The 18,335-nt window shown below is 43.3% G+C and overlaps 1 protein-coding gene across 2 annotated transcripts in view; it reads right to left on the reverse strand.

Annotated features, from left to right (window-relative positions):
* C15h3orf49 (similar to human chromosome 3 open reading frame 49) overlaps positions 1-17,078 on the reverse strand; it is an 18,604-nt gene extending 1,526 nt beyond the window's left edge. Inside the window, exons 1-3 of one of the 2 annotated variants that reach the window (XM_008770644.4) lie at positions 16,954-17,078; positions 13,937-14,259; positions 3,311-3,435 (exon numbers count right to left, since the gene is read on the reverse strand). In XM_008770644.4, coding sequence (XP_008768866.1) covers positions 3,311-3,435; positions 13,937-14,259; positions 16,954-17,078 — 573 coding nt within the window. Of the gene's footprint in view, positions 1-2,794; positions 2,934-3,310; positions 3,436-13,936; positions 14,260-16,953 lie in introns of those variants that run through there. The other variant, XR_005493856.2, reaches the window with a different exon arrangement.
* Positions 17,079-18,335: the final 1,257 nt, after the last annotated feature.

The following is an 18,335-nucleotide window of genomic DNA, read 5'->3' on the forward strand; positions in this document are numbered from 1 at the left end:
TCACTGAGTGCCTGCTAGTTGATCCACACTGAACTTTCCCTGGCCCATCTAAGGATCCCGTTTGCGTCATTGTCATTTTCTTTTGACTCTAGACCTTGCTATATAGGCCCAAGCAAGCCTGGCCCCAAACTCTACACACATACACACACACACACACACACACACACACACCTTTGTCTCCTGAGTGCCAAGAGTAGAGGTATGCACCACCACATCAGGCTAAGTAAGACACCAAAACATCTACCGTAATTGGTGGTTACTAAGTGGTCCTGTGCTTTCCCACTAATTATTGCAAAGTTCAGTGCTGAGTCAGGTTTTCTAAACCAGGATGAGTGAGGGTGGGTAGCCCAGACAGAACAGGCCTTCTCTGGCGGGCATCTCTCTTCAACCCTGCAAGTTGTCTGTTTCTAAAGCTTCCTGTTTTCCAAAGAAAGTTTCAAAAGAAACATTTTTGTTTGAAATGTCCTAGTTTTAAAATCTGGGCAAGTAATTGATAATTTTGGGAGCATTTGTGAGAACTGGGATAAAACCCTCTATAGCCAGTTGCTACCCTCTGATGTCTATCGGTACACAGAAATCCTTAATTATGGCCAATTTTTTTTCATCTTCTGGTCACTGCCATTTATATAGTGAGAAGACTTCTGTAGTCCCCAAACCCAGAAATAGCTCAGAACATAAAGGCACCTGATAACCCAGAAGCAAAATACAAAACTACTATTGTATACTGACAGTGACAGCCAAGAATATGTGATGGAACCTTCTTCTCCTCTACGAAGATAGAAATGCTTATCTGATACACAGTACAGAAAGACACTAGCTACATGTGGTTATTGGGTACGTCAATGGCTACTATAACAGAAACTAGACTTTTTGGGCTTTTTAAAATTGGATATTTTCTTTACATTTCAAATGTTATCCCTTTTTCCGGTTTCCCCTCGGGAACCCCCCCATCCTACCCCACCACCCTCTGCTTCTATGAGGGTGTTCCCCCACCCACCCACTGCCTCCCACCTCCCCACCCTGGCATTCCCCTACACTGGGGCATCAAACCTTCACAAGACCAAGGGTCTCTCCTCCCATTGACGCCCAAAAAGGCCATCCTCTGTGAAGCCCTAGCTGACCTAGAAGTCATTCTGTAGACCAGGCAGGCCTCCCAACTCAGAAATCTGCCAGCCTCTGCCTCCTCTGAGTGATGAGATTAAAGGTGTGTGCCACCATCACCCCATCTGAGAAACTACATATTTAATTCCATCTAATTTCAATTCATATAGTCACAGGTGGCTCTCACCCAGTACACTTAACACACAGTATTTAACAATGGAGCTGGGTAGGGGGAGGAGTTTGGCTCATTAGTAGAGTATGTGCTTGTTATGTGTGAGGCATGAGTTCAATTCCCAAAACCACGTTAAAGAAAAAAATGGGAGAAATTATGAATGGGAGCACTCAGCCTTTATTGAAAACTTGACTCCCATTCATTGTCACCAATTAATAAGGTCCCAGAGTTGTCCCTAAAATGAAGCTATGTGACTGCCTGCCTTAGAGAACTGCAGCCACTTTCTGAGTTGAATGTTTTAAGCAATTAGAACACCCTGGCATTGAGAGCCAGCATCACATAAGCGGTTATTATGATAGTAGTTCAGGGTTCTGTTTTTAAAATAACTAGGAAGAGGGATGCCCACAGTCTCTGCTGCTCAGGAAGCTGAGACAGGGAGATTGTTGGATTCTGAGAAATTGAAACCAGTCACAGCAACGAAATAAGATCCTGTTGCTCACACCACACAAAACCAAGTGGGGCGTGATTGCACTGTGAGTTTGAGACCAGCCTGACCTACGTAGTGAATTCAGAACCAGCCAGAACTGTATAGAGAGGCCATGTCTAGAAATAATAACATTAACAAAACAAACCATAAGCCTTAACCTGAGCACTCATACACACCAGAGGTAAGAGTCAGACAGACAGATCTGTGGGGACAGGTACCCCGAAGCCTGAGCACCTGAGTTAGACCCAAGACCCACATGGCGAAAGGAGAGAAACAGCTACGGAAAACTGTTCTCAGATGGTGTACACCTCCCCAACACACAAATAAACATGTAACAACAATAAATTAGCCTGGGTGTGGTGGCACCCGGGAGGCAGAGGCAGGCAGATAACTGAGTTTGAGCCCAGACTGATCTACATAATGAACTCCAGGCCAGCCAGGAACTCAGAGAACCCTATCTCGAAAAATGAAACAAAATAAAGATATCTTTGGCTTAGACTCAGGCTCATTTCATTTTTTAAAATTTCTTTTTATTTTATGTGTATTGGTGGTGTGCCTGCAATTGTGTCTGTGTGAAGGTGTCAGATCCCCTGAACTAGAGCCACAGACAGTTATGAGCTGCCCTGTGGGTGCTGAGGATTGGACTCAGGTCCTCCAGGACAGCCCAGTGTTCCCAACAACCAAACCATCATTGCAGCCTCTCATCCAATATTTGACCCTGAAGTATCATCTACAAAGTTTACACTTGAAAACCTTACTCTGGCTACATTTTGCTCTCAAATGGCATATGTGACTAATAGCAACTTTATCAGATAAACCCATGATGCCTCTGCAGAAGCGGCTGTTGGGTGGTTGGGCAACACCGCCATGCACATAGCATCTGGATCAGCCACATTCCTAGTGTGTGACCTCAACTTTTGAACAATTTGTTGAGTCTTCACAAAGCTCTCAACTAGTGTAGGCCAGACTGGAGGAGCTGAATAAGTTGAGTTCAGAAGTAGAAGGATCTGATCTGGAAAAGACCCTTACTGTACCTTAAATTCTTGGTGGAAACACAAGCAACAGGTGCAGTGGGATTACTGTGCGTGAGGGAAGTTAGAACATGGTTTTGGCAAGACCCAGTTGGTGGTTTAAAGAGGTTTTGCCCCCATAGACTCCTGTGTTTGAATGCTTGGTCACAGAGAGTGACATTCTTAGGTGTGGCCTTCTTGGAATGGGTGTGGCCTTGTTGGGGGAAGTATGTCACCGTGGGGATAGCTTTGAGGTCCGATGTACAGGCTCTGCCCAGGGCAGAGAAGATCCCGGCTGCCTTTGGATCGAGATGTAGAATTCTCAGTTGATTCTCTAGCACCATATCTGCCTGGACACTGCCATGCTTCCTGCCATAATAATGGACTGAACCTCTAAAACTGCCAGCCAGCCCCAATTAAATGTTGCCCTTTATAAGTCACTTTGGTCATGGTATCTCTTCAGAGCAGTGGAAATCCGAAGACACCCAGAGAAACCAATCTATGTAGACCTTTCAAAGCAGGTTGATGCCAGCCCCTTACCTTCTGCAGCCCTGAAGGAAGTGACGTCACAGATAATCTCTTGGTGGTTCTCTTGGCTCGGAGAAGCCCATTTCCTCCAGTCACCTCTTCTGTCTCTGCTTCTACAACATCAAGCTGTATAGTTGCTTAAAGAGGAGGAAGAAGAGGAGGAGAGACTATGTCAGGGTCACAATTGCAAACATAGTCTTCCTTAGCAAAATAATTCTGGACAGATGGTATTATTTGCAGCTATATTTCCTTGGAAACTTTTCTTCCTTGGGATTAAAAATAAAAAAGCAGAATTGCTTTCTGGTGTTAGGATTTCTTCTGCACATAGTTGTTTTTTTGTAGTGGCCATAGCCTTGTCAAAGTGATTACCTCTTTGGACATGTAACTTTGTCCTGCCTGGCTTTCACTTTGGCCATGAGGGATTAGGACAAAGGAACCTTCAGATTCATGAGGGTTAAGTCAGTGTCATGAATCAGGCTTTACATTTGTTCTCCAGAAATGCTACCAAGACTCGGCCACTCACACACCATAAGTATGGATGTCCCATATCTAGGAGCCTTTCTTAAACATTTTTTTTAAAGATTTATTCACTTTATGAGTGCACCAAGTGTATAGGGCTTGCTGAGGCCTGAAGATGGCATCGGATTACCTGGAACTGGAGTTACAGACGGCACTAAGAACTGTTACTGGGTCCTTAGCAAAGCAGCAAGGGCTCTCAACCACTGAGCCAGTTCTCCATCTCCAAGTAGGAGCATTCTTAAGTATTTTCTTGTATAAATTAAATCCCAACTCAGTAGACATTGTAAAGGCAAATTAAAATGCTACTACAGGGCTAGTGAGATGGCTCAGTGGGTAAAGTCACTTGACATCAAGTCTAAATTCAATCTCCAGGCCCCACGTGGTGGAGAGAACCAAGTTCATAAATTGTCCTCTGACCTCCACATGCACACACACACACACACACACACACACACACACACACACACACACTACCTCCTTTTCTAAAAGATTTAATTATGCGTGGGGTGGGAGCTATGATGGATATGTATACATAAGTGCAGGGACCCATAGAGGACAGAAAGAGCATCAAATCCTCTGCAGATGCATTAAATAAAGAATCCAAATACTAAAAACCTTAGTTAACCAGATAATAAAGTGATATCATAGGTACAGAATGACACGTTTCCTGCCTCTGAGACAGGGCCAGCAAGCCTTGACCTCCATGAGGGTTAATGCTGCTCTGGATGTAAGGCTGTGTCTGTAATAATGGACATATTTGTATGTTCCTCCGAGGAATGCCCTCCCTGTCAATGTTGATGACTCCATGATTATCAGACAGCCTGAGTCAGAAAGGCAAAGGTATGGCGAATGTCTCAGCAGAATGGTAAGTGCTGGGACCTTCAGGACAGCCCTTCTAAGGCTGTGGAAAAGAACTCTAAAAACACGAGTTAGAAAATATATAATTTCTCAACTATGCAAAAATAGAAGGTTGCAATATGAATTGTATAAGGAGCTTCACGGATTTGAAGGAACAGAAGCAGCTACAATATGAGCCAGATTGTTAGAAAGATACAAAGACAGGCAGATTCCTGAGTTCAGGGTCAACCTGGGACAGAGCAAATTTAGGTCCAGGTGTGGGGGGAATGGTAATCTCAGAACAGGGCACCCAGCTAAATTTAGAAAGGCAGGCTGATTTCTTGAGTTCTTTTGCAACATTAAAAAAACAAAAACAAACAATGTACTTGCTGTCCTTTTCCCAAGAGTCAAGGAATAAGGTCATGGAATGCTGATTTGTGGGATGGTCAAGAGAGAGCCTGGAATAACTGAATTGTCTAGCAAACACTAAGGCCCTGGGTTTGGTCCTCAGCTCCAAAAAATAAAATAAAATAGAATGCTTCCTAGCAGTTATCCCACTAAGGTTATCTGAAAAGTGGACACTGCTCCTTTAGAATTTTTTCTGGCTCTCTGGTTTTAATCAAAAAACAAAACAAAAAAATTACTTTTAGAATTTTCCTAACAGGATTTCTGACTTGGTCAGAAGATCCAAAAACTTTATAGCAGCTTTTCTGGTTTTGGTCAGAACTCCCATGAGCTATCTAGAGAGTTTTTAGAATGTTTACTAGCAGCAAGAGCTTTCTGGAGCAGAAAGTTAGCTCTCTCAACCAGAGAGTTTTTAGAATAGCAAGAAAAAGCTTTCTAGATCAGAGAGGAACAGAGAGAGAGAGAGAGAGAGAGAGAGAGAGAGAGAGAGAGAGAGAGAGAGAGAGAGACCATCTCAGCAGAACCTAGGCCGCCAGATTGAACCCACAATTTGTTTTCACTGCTTCCTTCTATCAGAACCTGGGCTAAGCAGAGGCTCGACCTTGGCAGATTTAAATGCTTCTGTGAGTCTGACCACGTCCCTGAATAAGGCTTCATTTTTCCAGCACTTTTTTCGTCACTCTCTTGGCTTATCTCAAAATCCTGATACCAGGTGACCCACTTATGCTTGTGATCCATTTATGCTTGTGCTCCTAGCACCAGCCCCTGTCTGAGTAACGATGATTTAGCACTACATCTTGTGCCTTCTCTGTTCCGTCCCCCCGGGGTTCCTTGGGATTCTGGGTACCCAGGACTGGGACTCATCCATACCTCATCCATCAAAACTGTCTCCTAGTCTCCAGATTTATCGAATCTGGCCTCAATACACTGCCTAAACAATTGGAGAGCACACACGCATATCACAAAAACAAAAAACCCTCCTTTCTTCTGTTTTTCCTTGACCTAAGCCCTGTTTCTATCTGCCTGGTCTCCCTCCGTACGTTCTGTAAGTATCTTGCCTCTATGTGTGCAACAGGTCTAAGCCAGGGACTGCGGTGCACACATACCTGCTCAGGCCAATGGCTGCTCTGAGCTGAGCCATTAAGCTAACTACTTCCGAGGTGTGTACCGATCATTTGTCTGGGAATTTGATTCCATTATGGGATATAAGCAACATGTATCTTTACCGTCTTAAGTGTGGAATAAAGAAGGTAAAAACACAGCATCATCACCATTTTGATTAAGGGTGACCACAGGCCTGGAAAGACATATGGACTCACAGCCATCTTAACTAGGGAGATCAACAGGTGACATGAGCTGGACAAAGAAACATGTCACCAAGGATACTTTCTTGTTCTATGACGATATGCCATATAAAGGTCAGAAAGGTTCCTGGTCTCTTTGTGAACCATGTTTATGAATTAAGAGTTTGATTTGGATAATTGAAGAGCTTCAATTCAAAACTGTGATTTTTTTTCTTTTTTTAAGTTCTAAACCTAACAGGGATAAACCCTAAAGTCCTAGTCTCATGAAAGCTACTTTAATGTGTCAGAAATATATCTGAAATCATGCTAAGGACTGATGCAGTTAATGACAATACTAAGCTTTATTTTAGCCTTTTGTTTGATGTTTGCAAGGTACACTTTAAAGCAGATAACTAAAAACGAAGATTGTTCAACTCAGATATGCTTGGTAGGTATTAGCCCTCAAACCTGTCAGAGGATCTACTAACTATGGTAGTTCATTTGACATTTTAAACTATTATGACAAACAGAGACTCCCAAATCCTAGCAGTGACCCCCTCACCGCCCAATGTCTTAGAGAAGATGTGGGCACAACAACAAAGGACTCCCCCTGGTCCATAGCAAGCTAATCACTGGGCAAGAATGCCCCAATGTCTTGCCTACTGCTAGGACCTGGCCTCAACTGTGGACAAACAGGACTCCAGAGAATTGTTTGCCACAGGTTGCTTAAGACAAGGTGAGGTTGGGGGCTGGAGAGATGGCTCAGTGGTTAAGAGCACCGACTGCTCTTCCTGAGGTCCTGAGTTCAAATCCCAGCAACCACATGGTGGCTCACAACCATCTGTAATGAGATCTGATGCCCTCTTCTGGTGTGTCTGAAGGCAGCTACAGTGTACTCATACAATAAAGTAAAATCTTAAAAAATAAGTTTATAAAAAAAAAAAAAAAGACAAGGTGAGGTTGATCTCTCCCGTGTTCCTCCTCCACAGAAAAATCCTCCCATCTTCTGGGCCTGATGGCCAAAGACTGCCTCTGCCCATGATGCCATGGAAACCACAGGAGCCTGGGACAACTATCTAGGTAGTGGACTACGGACTAATCTCTGTCATTTTAATTGATACATAGGCCATTTAGATTATAATTTATCCGACTCAGGTCTCTGATCATATTGAGGACTAAGCTAACTATAACTTGACTTCTAGAGAACAACAAGCAACTAGCTCTTTACCCCAAGGTTAGCTCTTTAGTCAATTTATTAGCTAATTGAAACTACTAGGTCCCTTGTTTTAAAAGGCAAACAGGTTTGCCTTGCTCATAGGCTTCATGTGAAAAGATAAACAGGTTTCAGATGTAACGTTTACTCTTCTTCATTTACAATGACTGCTCCCAGGGATCAGCCACCCGTGTCTCACTCATGGTAAATAATTGGATAGGAAAAAATTGTAAAGTTTAGGTAAGATCCGAGGATATAAAAACTTAACTCATGAGAACCTAAGAAAGTATTTGGGGGGTCTAACAAGGTGTTTTAAGGTTGGTAAATGAAAGTAAAAGCTTAAGTGATGATAACATGACTTAAGATATATAAAAGGAGTTGGGAATTGGTTCTAATGCTTTGTCTTAATTTGGAACCCCCAAATTGGGAATCTGTATGTCCAGATGTTGACGGTCCCTGTCTCCAGTTAGTTTTTGATTTATCAATAAAGAGCCAACAGCCAATAGTTGGAGAGAGAGAGAGGGGGGGGGGGAGAGAAAGAGAGGCAGATGGGACTTCTAGGTTCCCAGGAGAAGAAACACAGGAAGGAAAGTAAGGATCTCAGTCAGAAGGGAGTGGGATGGACCACACCAGGAAGAAACAAGAGGGAGTAACAGCTAAAATGTAGGTACGAGAGGGAAAGCGGCACCCAAAAAGGCTGCCCAGAAGCTTCTTGGGCAGCAAAGATAAGGAGGCCTCCCAGAAGGAGCCAGGGCAACAAGATAAAATATAGATTTAAGAGGTGTTAAGTCAGGAATGCCAGAGGGGAGAGTGTGCTGGCTGCGGGGAGGTTTAGAGATGCCCAGACATTGAGCTAGTCAAAGCCTAACTAAGTTAGCTGGTGTGCACGTGTCTTTAATTTACGAATCCAGAGTGCTCTTAGGTGGGTGCCTCGTGTGAGTGACCTGCCAGGAGCCAAAGCAGGTTAACTAATTCACTGCTACAAAAAAGAGTGAAAAACTCTTCAGGTTTCTCCCCCGATATGCTACTATTGTAATAGGACTTTGAAACTTATGAATTCTAACATTGATCGATGGAGTTCTGATGAATTATTAGTCTACCTCTGGTAAAGCCTTCCACCATATGATCTATTTATCACAATCACAAACTGAAGAGTTTTAATTTTCCTTATTCATCTTTAAGTATAGACTTCTGCATAGAAAGAAGAAGCCCCTCTCTCACAGTCTCTAGTCACACTGAAAATCAAATCGGAGGGAGCTCCAGGGAAAGCTTTTGTCCTTATGGAATGTTCATGCTTTTACATAACCACTGTGTCGCAGCTTCTCCTGTGTCACAAAGATGTGAGACTATTGCCTCTTTCTAAAGTGTAGATTTCAGTCCAGATTACAAACAATGGTAATACTAATATGTCTTTTTGTACACTTAAAAACTATGCTTCAGAGACTCAAGTTGGATCTCCTTGGGTCAAGTAGACTCCAGATGAGTACTCCTGTCAATCAACAGCCTACTTTCACACCTATTGCCTACTCCAGAGGGTGGGATTCCTCCCCTTTTCCTTGGTTTTGAGAATCCCCTCCCTACAACTACCAAGGGCAGGGGCTTCAAATGTATACTTAAAAAATTTTCTCCTTCACCTAGTTAACTTTATCTTCTGCCCCCGATATATATACTTTCCCACTGTCCTACGACATCCAGGTGTTTTCTTGAGATCTGCATTCAGGACGCTCCAGAGTGGCCACCCACACATGGGTTGGTCTAGCCTCACAGATGCTTCAACTGGACCTGCACTTCCTTAGTTGCAGATATTCTCACAGACCCTGGGCAACAGTGACACAGCCAGCTATCCCTTGGCCAGCACCTCAATTTTCTTAGGGTCCCCAAACATGATGACCCAGACCAAAGTCAGCAGGAAATAGTCTAAACACCATGTTCTCACTCCTGCCCCACTGTCAGGCACTGCTTACAAGTTCCTCATTTTTAGTTAAACAAAAAGGGAGGAATGTTAGCTTACAGGCAGTTCCACTAGGCTCCTCCCGGGGACTTAGCAATGGCTTACTTTGTGAGCTTTGTAGAAAAGGAGTGCCTATCGCCCCAGCTCCCCGCTCCCCGTGTGTGCGTGTGTGTGTGTGTGTGTGTGTGTGTGTGTGTGTGTGTGTGTGTGTACATTGTATGTCCTCTGTACTCCCCCTTCTCTACCCTCATGGCTCTGCTCCCATTTGCCTGCCTGTCTACATGTTTGTCTCTACCCTTTCCCAGGTCCTCATTCCTCTCCCTTCCCCCAATAAACCCCCTTCAAACCAGACCTGTTGCCCCCGGATGGGCCTTCCAGGTATGCCTCCACTGCATTATATTTTACAGCACCATCTCCACCTAAAATGTTGTCACTTCTACCTCTGACTATTGCTTTTTGACCTATCACCAATGCCCTGGAAAATGTAAACTAATGTCTGCCTTACCGTGATTAATGTCATGCAGGTTCAGTTTTCTCCCTGTATCCACTCATACTCTAATCCTAATTTCCACATTGTGGCCTTTAAAAATGCAAGTAGATCTCATAAAACCCAGCTTGAAGATATACGTTGGTTTCTTATCACTCTTAAATGATAAAGTTCTCAATGTTGTCTACCACGTGCTTACCGGGTATTCAAACAGCCCCTCCTTAGCTCCCTGCTCTGCCTTCCCTGGGATTCTGCCATATCTTATGCCTGGTCCAGTCCCCTTCTGTGATTTGAATGTGTTCATCCTTTGTCCTGGGAATCTGCTCTCTCCACCCTGTCCTTCCCTAACTCTTATCTACCTGTCAGATCCTTTCTTCAGGATGCCCTTTCTGAATTCCTCTAAAATCCTCATCATGTGTTTTCATAGCATGATAGGCTCATGTTTTTTTTGCCTTGTATAAGTATCTGCATGTTGTTTAAAAGTCCTTCCATGCTATAACTACATGAGAGCAGGGACCATGACTGCTCTGTTGCTTACTTGGTGCCTAATTCTGTGAGAGGCACTTCTCAGGCTGTTAGCGGGTTCTTGCTGTTGTTGTTTTTTTTTTTTTTTTTTTTTTTTTTTTTTTTTTTTTTGACTAAGTAGACTTTAGTGTTGTGGAGTTCAATAGAGAAAAGCAATTGTCTTTGGGTTGCAGAAAGCACAGAGTAGTAATGTTTGGGCTACATTCTTACATTCTGGAGAAATCTTACTTGAAAGATTGAGTGTTCCAACCAAGATAAAAAACAGTGCATGGATTAACAGATTAATCAGTGGAGATGCAGCCCAGTGGTAGATCAGCTTAGGGATGTGGTTCTTTGTCCTGGTGGACTCTCCTAACAGGGTAAAAGACTATTTCTTTGCTCTTTGTTACTCTTTTTTTTTTGGTTCTTTTTTTCGGAGCTGGGGACCGAACTGGGGCCTTGCACTTCCTAGGTAAGCGCTCTACCACTGAGCTAAATCCCCAGCCCCTGTTACCCATTTTTTAAAAATGACACAAGCTCTCATGTGGTCCAGTGCAGGCTGTCCTGGTGAACTTTCGATCCTCCTGCCTCTACCTCCTTTGTGCTAGGACTGGAAGCTTACCATCATGCCTGCTGTTTCTTTATTTGCCGGGGAAATATATAAGTTAGTCCATGTCGGATAATTACTAGATTCAGGGTATCTGCATTAGTGGTATTTTAAGAAGAAGACTGCTGGAAAGAGAGGTTGCTGGAAGCAATCAGGTGTTTTCTCTTGGGTGCAGAGGAGTAAATCTGAGCCTGTGGTGCATGTACTGCAGTGTGTCCTTTTACTATGCTGAAAAGCACATTTTCAAAGCTACAGAAAATTTTTAGATAATGATATTGGTTTTCAGGGATAGCAACAAATAGCTATAACTTCGTCAAATGCCACTAGACTATACAGCATAAAGAATGGGTCCTACTGGGTGACATGGCCCGTGCCTTTAATTTGAGCACTTTAAAGGCAGAAGCAGGCAGATCTGTGTGAGCTCTAGGTCATTCAGTACCACACAGCTAGATCCTGTTTCAAAAACAAACAGATAAACAAACAGACAAAAAGAATGGATCCCAATATAAGCTGTGTTGATTTAAAAGGCATCAATAAGCTAGATCTTTGTTCAAGATCTGAGTTCAAGGCCAGCCTGGTCTACATATTGAGTTCCAGGCTAGCAAGACCTCGTCTTGTCTTAAAAACAAAACAAAACAAAACAACAAAATGAATCAACATTGGCATATCAATAAGGGAAATATATTACACACACAAAGGCCAGTAAGGGAAATTTAGAGGGGCAAGGAAGATTCAAAATTTGTATTTTTCTGCTCGGTGTTTCTATAAACTGTAAAATTGCTTTGGAAGTTAAATTTCATTTTCTTCTTAAAAAGAAACTACAGCTAGGCATTGGGGGCACACACTTTTAATTACAGCACTTAGGAGGCAGAGGCAGGCAGATCTCTGTGAGTTCGAGGCCAGCCTGGTCTACAAAACAAATAGCCAGGACTTGTTACAGAGAGAAATTCTATCTCAAAAACAAAACAAAACAAAACAAAAACAAAAAAATATTATGGAAGAGAATGAAAACATCGATGTTATTGTATTAACTCATGGAACCCCAAATAGTAGCTTTACCACATTGCAAAAGACCTAAAGTTAAGGTTGGATGTTGGCTCTTCCACAGTGTATTAGGATATTCAAAAGTATGTAGTTGTTTGCTCAAGACTGAGCTCACCAACATTACATTACAGTTTGGGGAGAGAGGCTCACAACACCCTAGCCTCCAGGGATTACTGGTAGTTAATGGTTGACGGAAAGAGGGAGAGTCATTTTCTTCAAAGGCATAGTCACTAAATAAGCTGTCCAAATAAACCTCCATTTCCGCCCATGCTCATGCAAACAGACCTAATTAAACTCACTGACCTCTCTCTCTCTCTCTCTCTCTCTCTCTCTCTCTCACACACACACACACACACACACACACTCGTAAGTAGGAGAGGAGCTTGTGGAAGTGGAGAAGGGGTTTCAGCAGCAGAGGGATGACCATGAAAGAGGATAGCAGGGGTAAAAAAAAAAAATCACCCAAAGCCATTATATGCATTCATGAAGCTGTCAAAGAACAAACACAAATAAATAGGTTTTAAAAACTATGTAGATGATGGGCTGGAGAGAGGTCTCGGTGTCTTTCCGAGGACATGGAGTCAATTCCCAGCATGCATGTGGGGGCTCATGACTATCTGCAAGTAAAATGCCAGGGGATCTGATGCCCTCTTCCGGCTTCTTCAGAGCACCAAGCAAGCATGCAGAGCACAGGCACACATGCAGACAAGGCAAAACACCCATACGCATACAATTAAACATTTCATAAACAAAAACCGAGTCTCCTTTGACAGTTTTAAATTTCATTCCTGCAATTCTCTGTCTATCCTCTGCTGCTGAAATGAACTGTTAAGAATACCAAAAGCCTACAGTAGTTTGATTTTCTCTCTCTCTCTCTCTCTCTCTCTCTCTCTCTCTCTCTCTCTGTGTGTGTGTGCACATGCGTGTACGCATGCATATACATTTAAATTAAAACTGAGCTTAGAAGTTGAGAGGTGGTGGCGCACACCTTTAATCCCAGTACTCACAAGGCAGAGGCAGGTGGATTTCTGTGAGTTTGAGAACAACCTGGTCTACAGAGTGAGTTCTGGGACAGCCAGAGCTACACAGAGAATCCCTGACTGAAAAGAGCAAATAAAAGGGAGTTAAGAGGGAGTTGACAACTTATTAACCAGACTGAGAGGAACTTTAAAGACAATATAATCTATTTTTCTCTAACTATATATACAGAATATACATATATCAAATTGCGTATATATACGAGCCAACTGAGAGGAAGCCCAGTAGGACAGATTCCTCCCCAGCAGGTCTAAGTGGAGTCAGAGATTCTGCCTTTTAAACAAGCTCCTCGGAGTTGCCACGCTAGAGGAGAAGTTAGCTTTTGTCACCCTAACAAAATGCCCAACGTAATTCACTTACAAAGGGAAACGGTTCTTTTGGTTTGGGTCTTAGATTTTCCAGCCCATGATTCAACAGGTCCAGTGCCTGGCCTCGGTTAGGTGTGACAAGTAGCAACGGTGGGCAGGGAGTGGTAGAGCGAAGCTCACTTTATGATCAGGAAGTTGAGGAGGAGGGTTAATGGGGGCTGAGGGGTTGATCCATATTGCCAAGCCAGAACATGCTTCCAGTGATTTCTAGAAATTCCATCAGCCCCACCCCCGCTCCTAAAGTTTCCATTACTTCCTAATAATAACACCCAAAGGGACAAGGCAACACACGGGTCTTTGGGGACATTCAACATCCCAACCGCCGTCTATCCTCATTTTACCATTTCTCTTGACCATTTAATACTAAATTGCCATTGGTTACCAGTCTGTGAGAGCTTCCTCATCCTCGGCTTGGTAAATAACCTGGGAGATGGAAGTTCCTTCACAAGTCTAGGCAGCAGGCCCTGTGTGTTGGAAGGGACTGCTCCCTTCTGCTCCACAAAGCTCTCCCTGCCAGCATTGGCTGACTGGCTTCCACATTTGCAAGACAGCATTTTCCCAACAGCGCTCTTCATCTTCTTCACCAGATTTCTCTTTCGGTTGCTTCTGCCTTCATGAAACCCCACATCACTTTCATTCAGTGATTCCTCTTTGGGGACCAACACGTTCTGCTTGGCTAAGTGGCTAGACACAGCTCTTTGCCATCTAAACAAACAAGCAAAATGCATTAAGGATACAATACAAATTGTCTGGAGACATGACTCAGTCAGTACGGTGCTTACATGGTAGCCATGGGGACCTAAGTCCAGATCCCTAGAACATACATGAGATAGCTGATGGGGATATGGACACAGGAAGGTTATCAGGACCGGTTGAGCAGCCAGCTTCGTGGGAAAACAGCAAGTTCCAGGATGCAAGGGACCCTGTCTTAGGGGAATAAGGCAGAGAGCCAGAAAGGAAGACAACCGATGCTCTCCTCTGACTTCTGTGCAAGCACATACATGTGCTCACACCAGCACACCCCACAACCCCACATGTACACCCTACTCACAGGCTGCACAGCTGTCTGCTTATTATTCCTTCAAGAATATAATCTAAATGGATACATGCAGTGTATAGCATTTCGAGCTTCTAGCACTGGTTTGTTTCTGTTTTGTTCTGTTCTGTTTTTATTGCTGGGAATGGAATCCAGGCCTTGGAATACTAGACAAGCATTGTACTCATAAGCCCCACTGGAGACAATGTCTTCTTTCTTCTCACGGCTGAGTGATATACCACGATATGGATATATCACTCTGTATTTACCCATCTACTCATCGAAGGACATGTTTGAATTGTTTCCATTTTGGGGGCTATTATGAGCAAAACTATAAACAACAGGGCATAAGATTTTGTGTGAACATAAATCTTCATTTTCTAAGCGTGAAACCCCAGCTCTAGCGTGATATGATTACTTTGCAAAATCCCAGCATGTTGCTACACTGCATGGAGCATTACGTTTCTTTGTTACACATTTCCTAATTTGGATTGAATTAAATTAATGACCATTAACATGTACTTCATATACTACTTAACGAATCTCAGGTACCAATATAAATTATCTCCCAGCAAAACACTGCTCCATCAGCTTCAGAGACATTCATCCTGGGAAGAAGTACTCTTGGGCATTTGATCACTGGAGTCAGATGGTATCAGTCTCACTCCAAACTGCACATGCTGACCATACAACCTTGGGCATTCTATCTATCTATCTATCTATCTATCTATCTATCTATCTATCTATCATCTATCTATCTATCTATCTATCTATCTATCTATCTATCTATCTATCTATCATCTATCTATCTATCTATCTAATTTCAAGATTTAGTTTTTTCCTTTGATGATGGCTATACTCTTACCAGAAATCTGAGAAGAAGAAAAAAAAAGAAATAGTTTATGTTTGGATCCTAATAAAGCCTTCAATATGTGACAGACATTATTAGGATCAAATAAAGACACACATTCTAGAGGTGAAAGGAAGGCAACCTCGTGGGCAAGACTCCTCCCACTTAGGAGGAAATGTTCACAAGCACCTTCTGGGGTCACTAATTACACTGAGTCCTAATGGTTTTGCATGGCTGTTACAATGCGTTTCCTGTAGGTGGCGATAAAGTGCCCTTAAGCAGATGCTCCACTTCCTTACTTGCCCAAAGATAACCCACTTGTCAGTCAGTATCCACCTTCTGTGGAACCTCTGAGACCCTTAGTAAGCTCAGCGTTTTAATAACCTATACTGCCAGAAGTAAGTGCATGGCCACTCTGACACACCGTAGAAATACATTTCAGAATGTTCATGGATCCCGATGCCCTCCATGTAACCGCTCAGGTTAGAGAAAGAATGCTTCGCTGTAAGCAGGCAGTGGTGGCACAATCTGTAATCTCAGCCTTCAGGAGACTAACACTGGAGGACAAAGCCAGCCTGAGCTGGTACCGAGAGAACCAGACTCAGAAACAACAAGCAAACACCCATGCGTGTCTTCTATCCTCTCCCTCCACAGATTTATATAACACGCTAGAGAATGTCAATTGTCCCAGAGCCTGGGAAAGGGACTCCTGTGACACCTGTGACAGATGGACCTTTTAAAGTCGTCTCTTGTTTGTTTCCGTTTGTCTGTACAGCTTATTTGCCTGCATTGTTTCCTCCGTAAACCCTGCTTTCTTGGAGGCAGTGAACGTCCCTGCAATACTTCAATTGACACCGTGAAGTTTAGCGGGTTGATCTGTGACATTCTAGCATCTCGGATGAACACTTCGCTTGCATTTCTCCGGGCTGTTGCTTTTGGGTCTACTACAAACGATGCCCAGATACACTGGAAACCAGACTGTCAAACTGAATTTCAAAATTAACATGCGGTATGCTCACATTACTAATGTCTTGACAGTTTTGCCTTTGGCGAGAAATACCAGGTCTAGGGTTATTTTGATGCTCCGTTGAAGAGGGTGCAGAGGTGAAATGGGATTAGGACACATTTCAGCTGCGAATGTTGCTGTAGCCGGGAACGGGAAGCACTAATGCATTTTCAAAATTGGGTGTTCATTGGTGCGGAAGGTGAGAAGACTAAAATACTGATATTGAAAAAAGTATCTTAATACTGACATTAACGACACATTAAAACTCAAGCTTAGATGGAAAGTTAAAGCCTTCCTTCCGCCTATTAAAATGAGGCTGTAATACTGTGAAACATGACTTCAACATCACATCCCATCTGATGTAGCACTCCCTCCTCCCTGGAATACCTACAGTCTATATTTTTAAATTATAATGTTTAAAAGGAGACACTGCCTTTTCCAAATGGATCTTGTTTAATTACCCGCCCCCTCCCCCTCGCAAAGGTACTAATGGGAAAGGTTACCTACCTCTCTATCCCCTTCCCTTTGAATGAGCCACTTTTCCTTTTGGGTTGCTGAATTCTCTGGTACTGGCCAATCTTCCGATAGGCAAGCTTTAGGAGTTCTGGTCGACAAAACTGAGGGCGCTCCATCGCTGTCAGTTTCAGCTATGCCAACTGCTTTGGATTTCTTTAGCTCTTCAGCGAGAACTTCTAAGCAAAATCATCCCGTGACTGAGATCACGGTCTAATTTTGGGCTGTTTGGAGCAAAACACAGAGCAAACATTTGAAACCTCCCCCCTCATTCTCTTCCAGATGTTAGCACGATCATTTGTGGGACTGGCCGTTTTTTACTTCACAGTCTTCCAATGATGCATGTGACAGAAGCATGGGAAATTCCTTGGTACTGTGTGAAATACTACACAGAGAGGGCACATTCGGAATGAAAAAGTCACAGCATAATTGATAATCACATTTAGGTATCCGTGTGTGAGTTCTATAGGGAGGACGATGTTCTATGGTCTGAACTTTTCTGTCCACCCCTCAGGAAGGCGAATGCTCTCCCGTGGTGTGGTGCACGAGTGAAGAAGCCAGCTGTTGGTTGGATGTCTCGGTAGTCGCTGAAAGGGCTATTTCATTACATCCTGAGTTTCTGTTGAAGTCTTTTAAAGCACGAAACTAAAGAAGTTCAGTACCTGAGCCATTTGCACATTATTTCTGGGTAAGAGAAAAATCCTGCCTAGGTGAGGACGTAACCACAAGGTGGCAGCAGAGACTGGGATATAGGTTCGTCTCAGGCCTCGTTGGCTCTCTGAGTAGCTAGTTCAGTAGGATTGGGTGCTTAAAAAGAACGCCTCCTCAGGAAAGCTGAAGAAAGGTATATAAATTACTCTGCTTCCTGTGTGTGTATCCATCGGTCATGCATATCATTTATGTGCATAGCGTTTAGTTGGGGGTCTTATTGAAACGCAGCTTTCAACTCAGTACATTTGAGATGGGACGAAATAAACGCACATGTCTAACCATCCCAGGCGATGCTGACAATTTTGGTACGTGGGATTTTGTACAATTCACTATTTGGGAGAAGAACTTTAGATGGTTCAAGAGACTGGGGGGTGGTGGTGTGACTTAAGATTAAGCACACACTTAAAACCCTCAAGATTCTGGGTTCAAAACTCAGCAGTTAGAGAAAAGGCAGGAATAAAATACGTATCATTGAGGTGTTATGATGGTGTGGTCCGACGCTATGTCTGAGCTCCTGCTCCAGCCTCGGGCCGTGGCCTGAGTCCCGTCACTGTCACGTATTGTGCCTATTTTCTCATCTCTCAAATGGGAATGCTACGGGTGCCATAGCTTTATAGGAGATTCAAGCAATGTAGAGATTGCTGCAGAAAGAAACACGGATGTCT

Source organism: Rattus norvegicus, chromosome 15, assembly GCF_036323735.1.
Source record: "Rattus norvegicus strain BN/NHsdMcwi chromosome 15, GRCr8, whole genome shotgun sequence".
Taxonomy (NCBI): domain Eukaryota; kingdom Metazoa; phylum Chordata; class Mammalia; order Rodentia; family Muridae; genus Rattus; species Rattus norvegicus.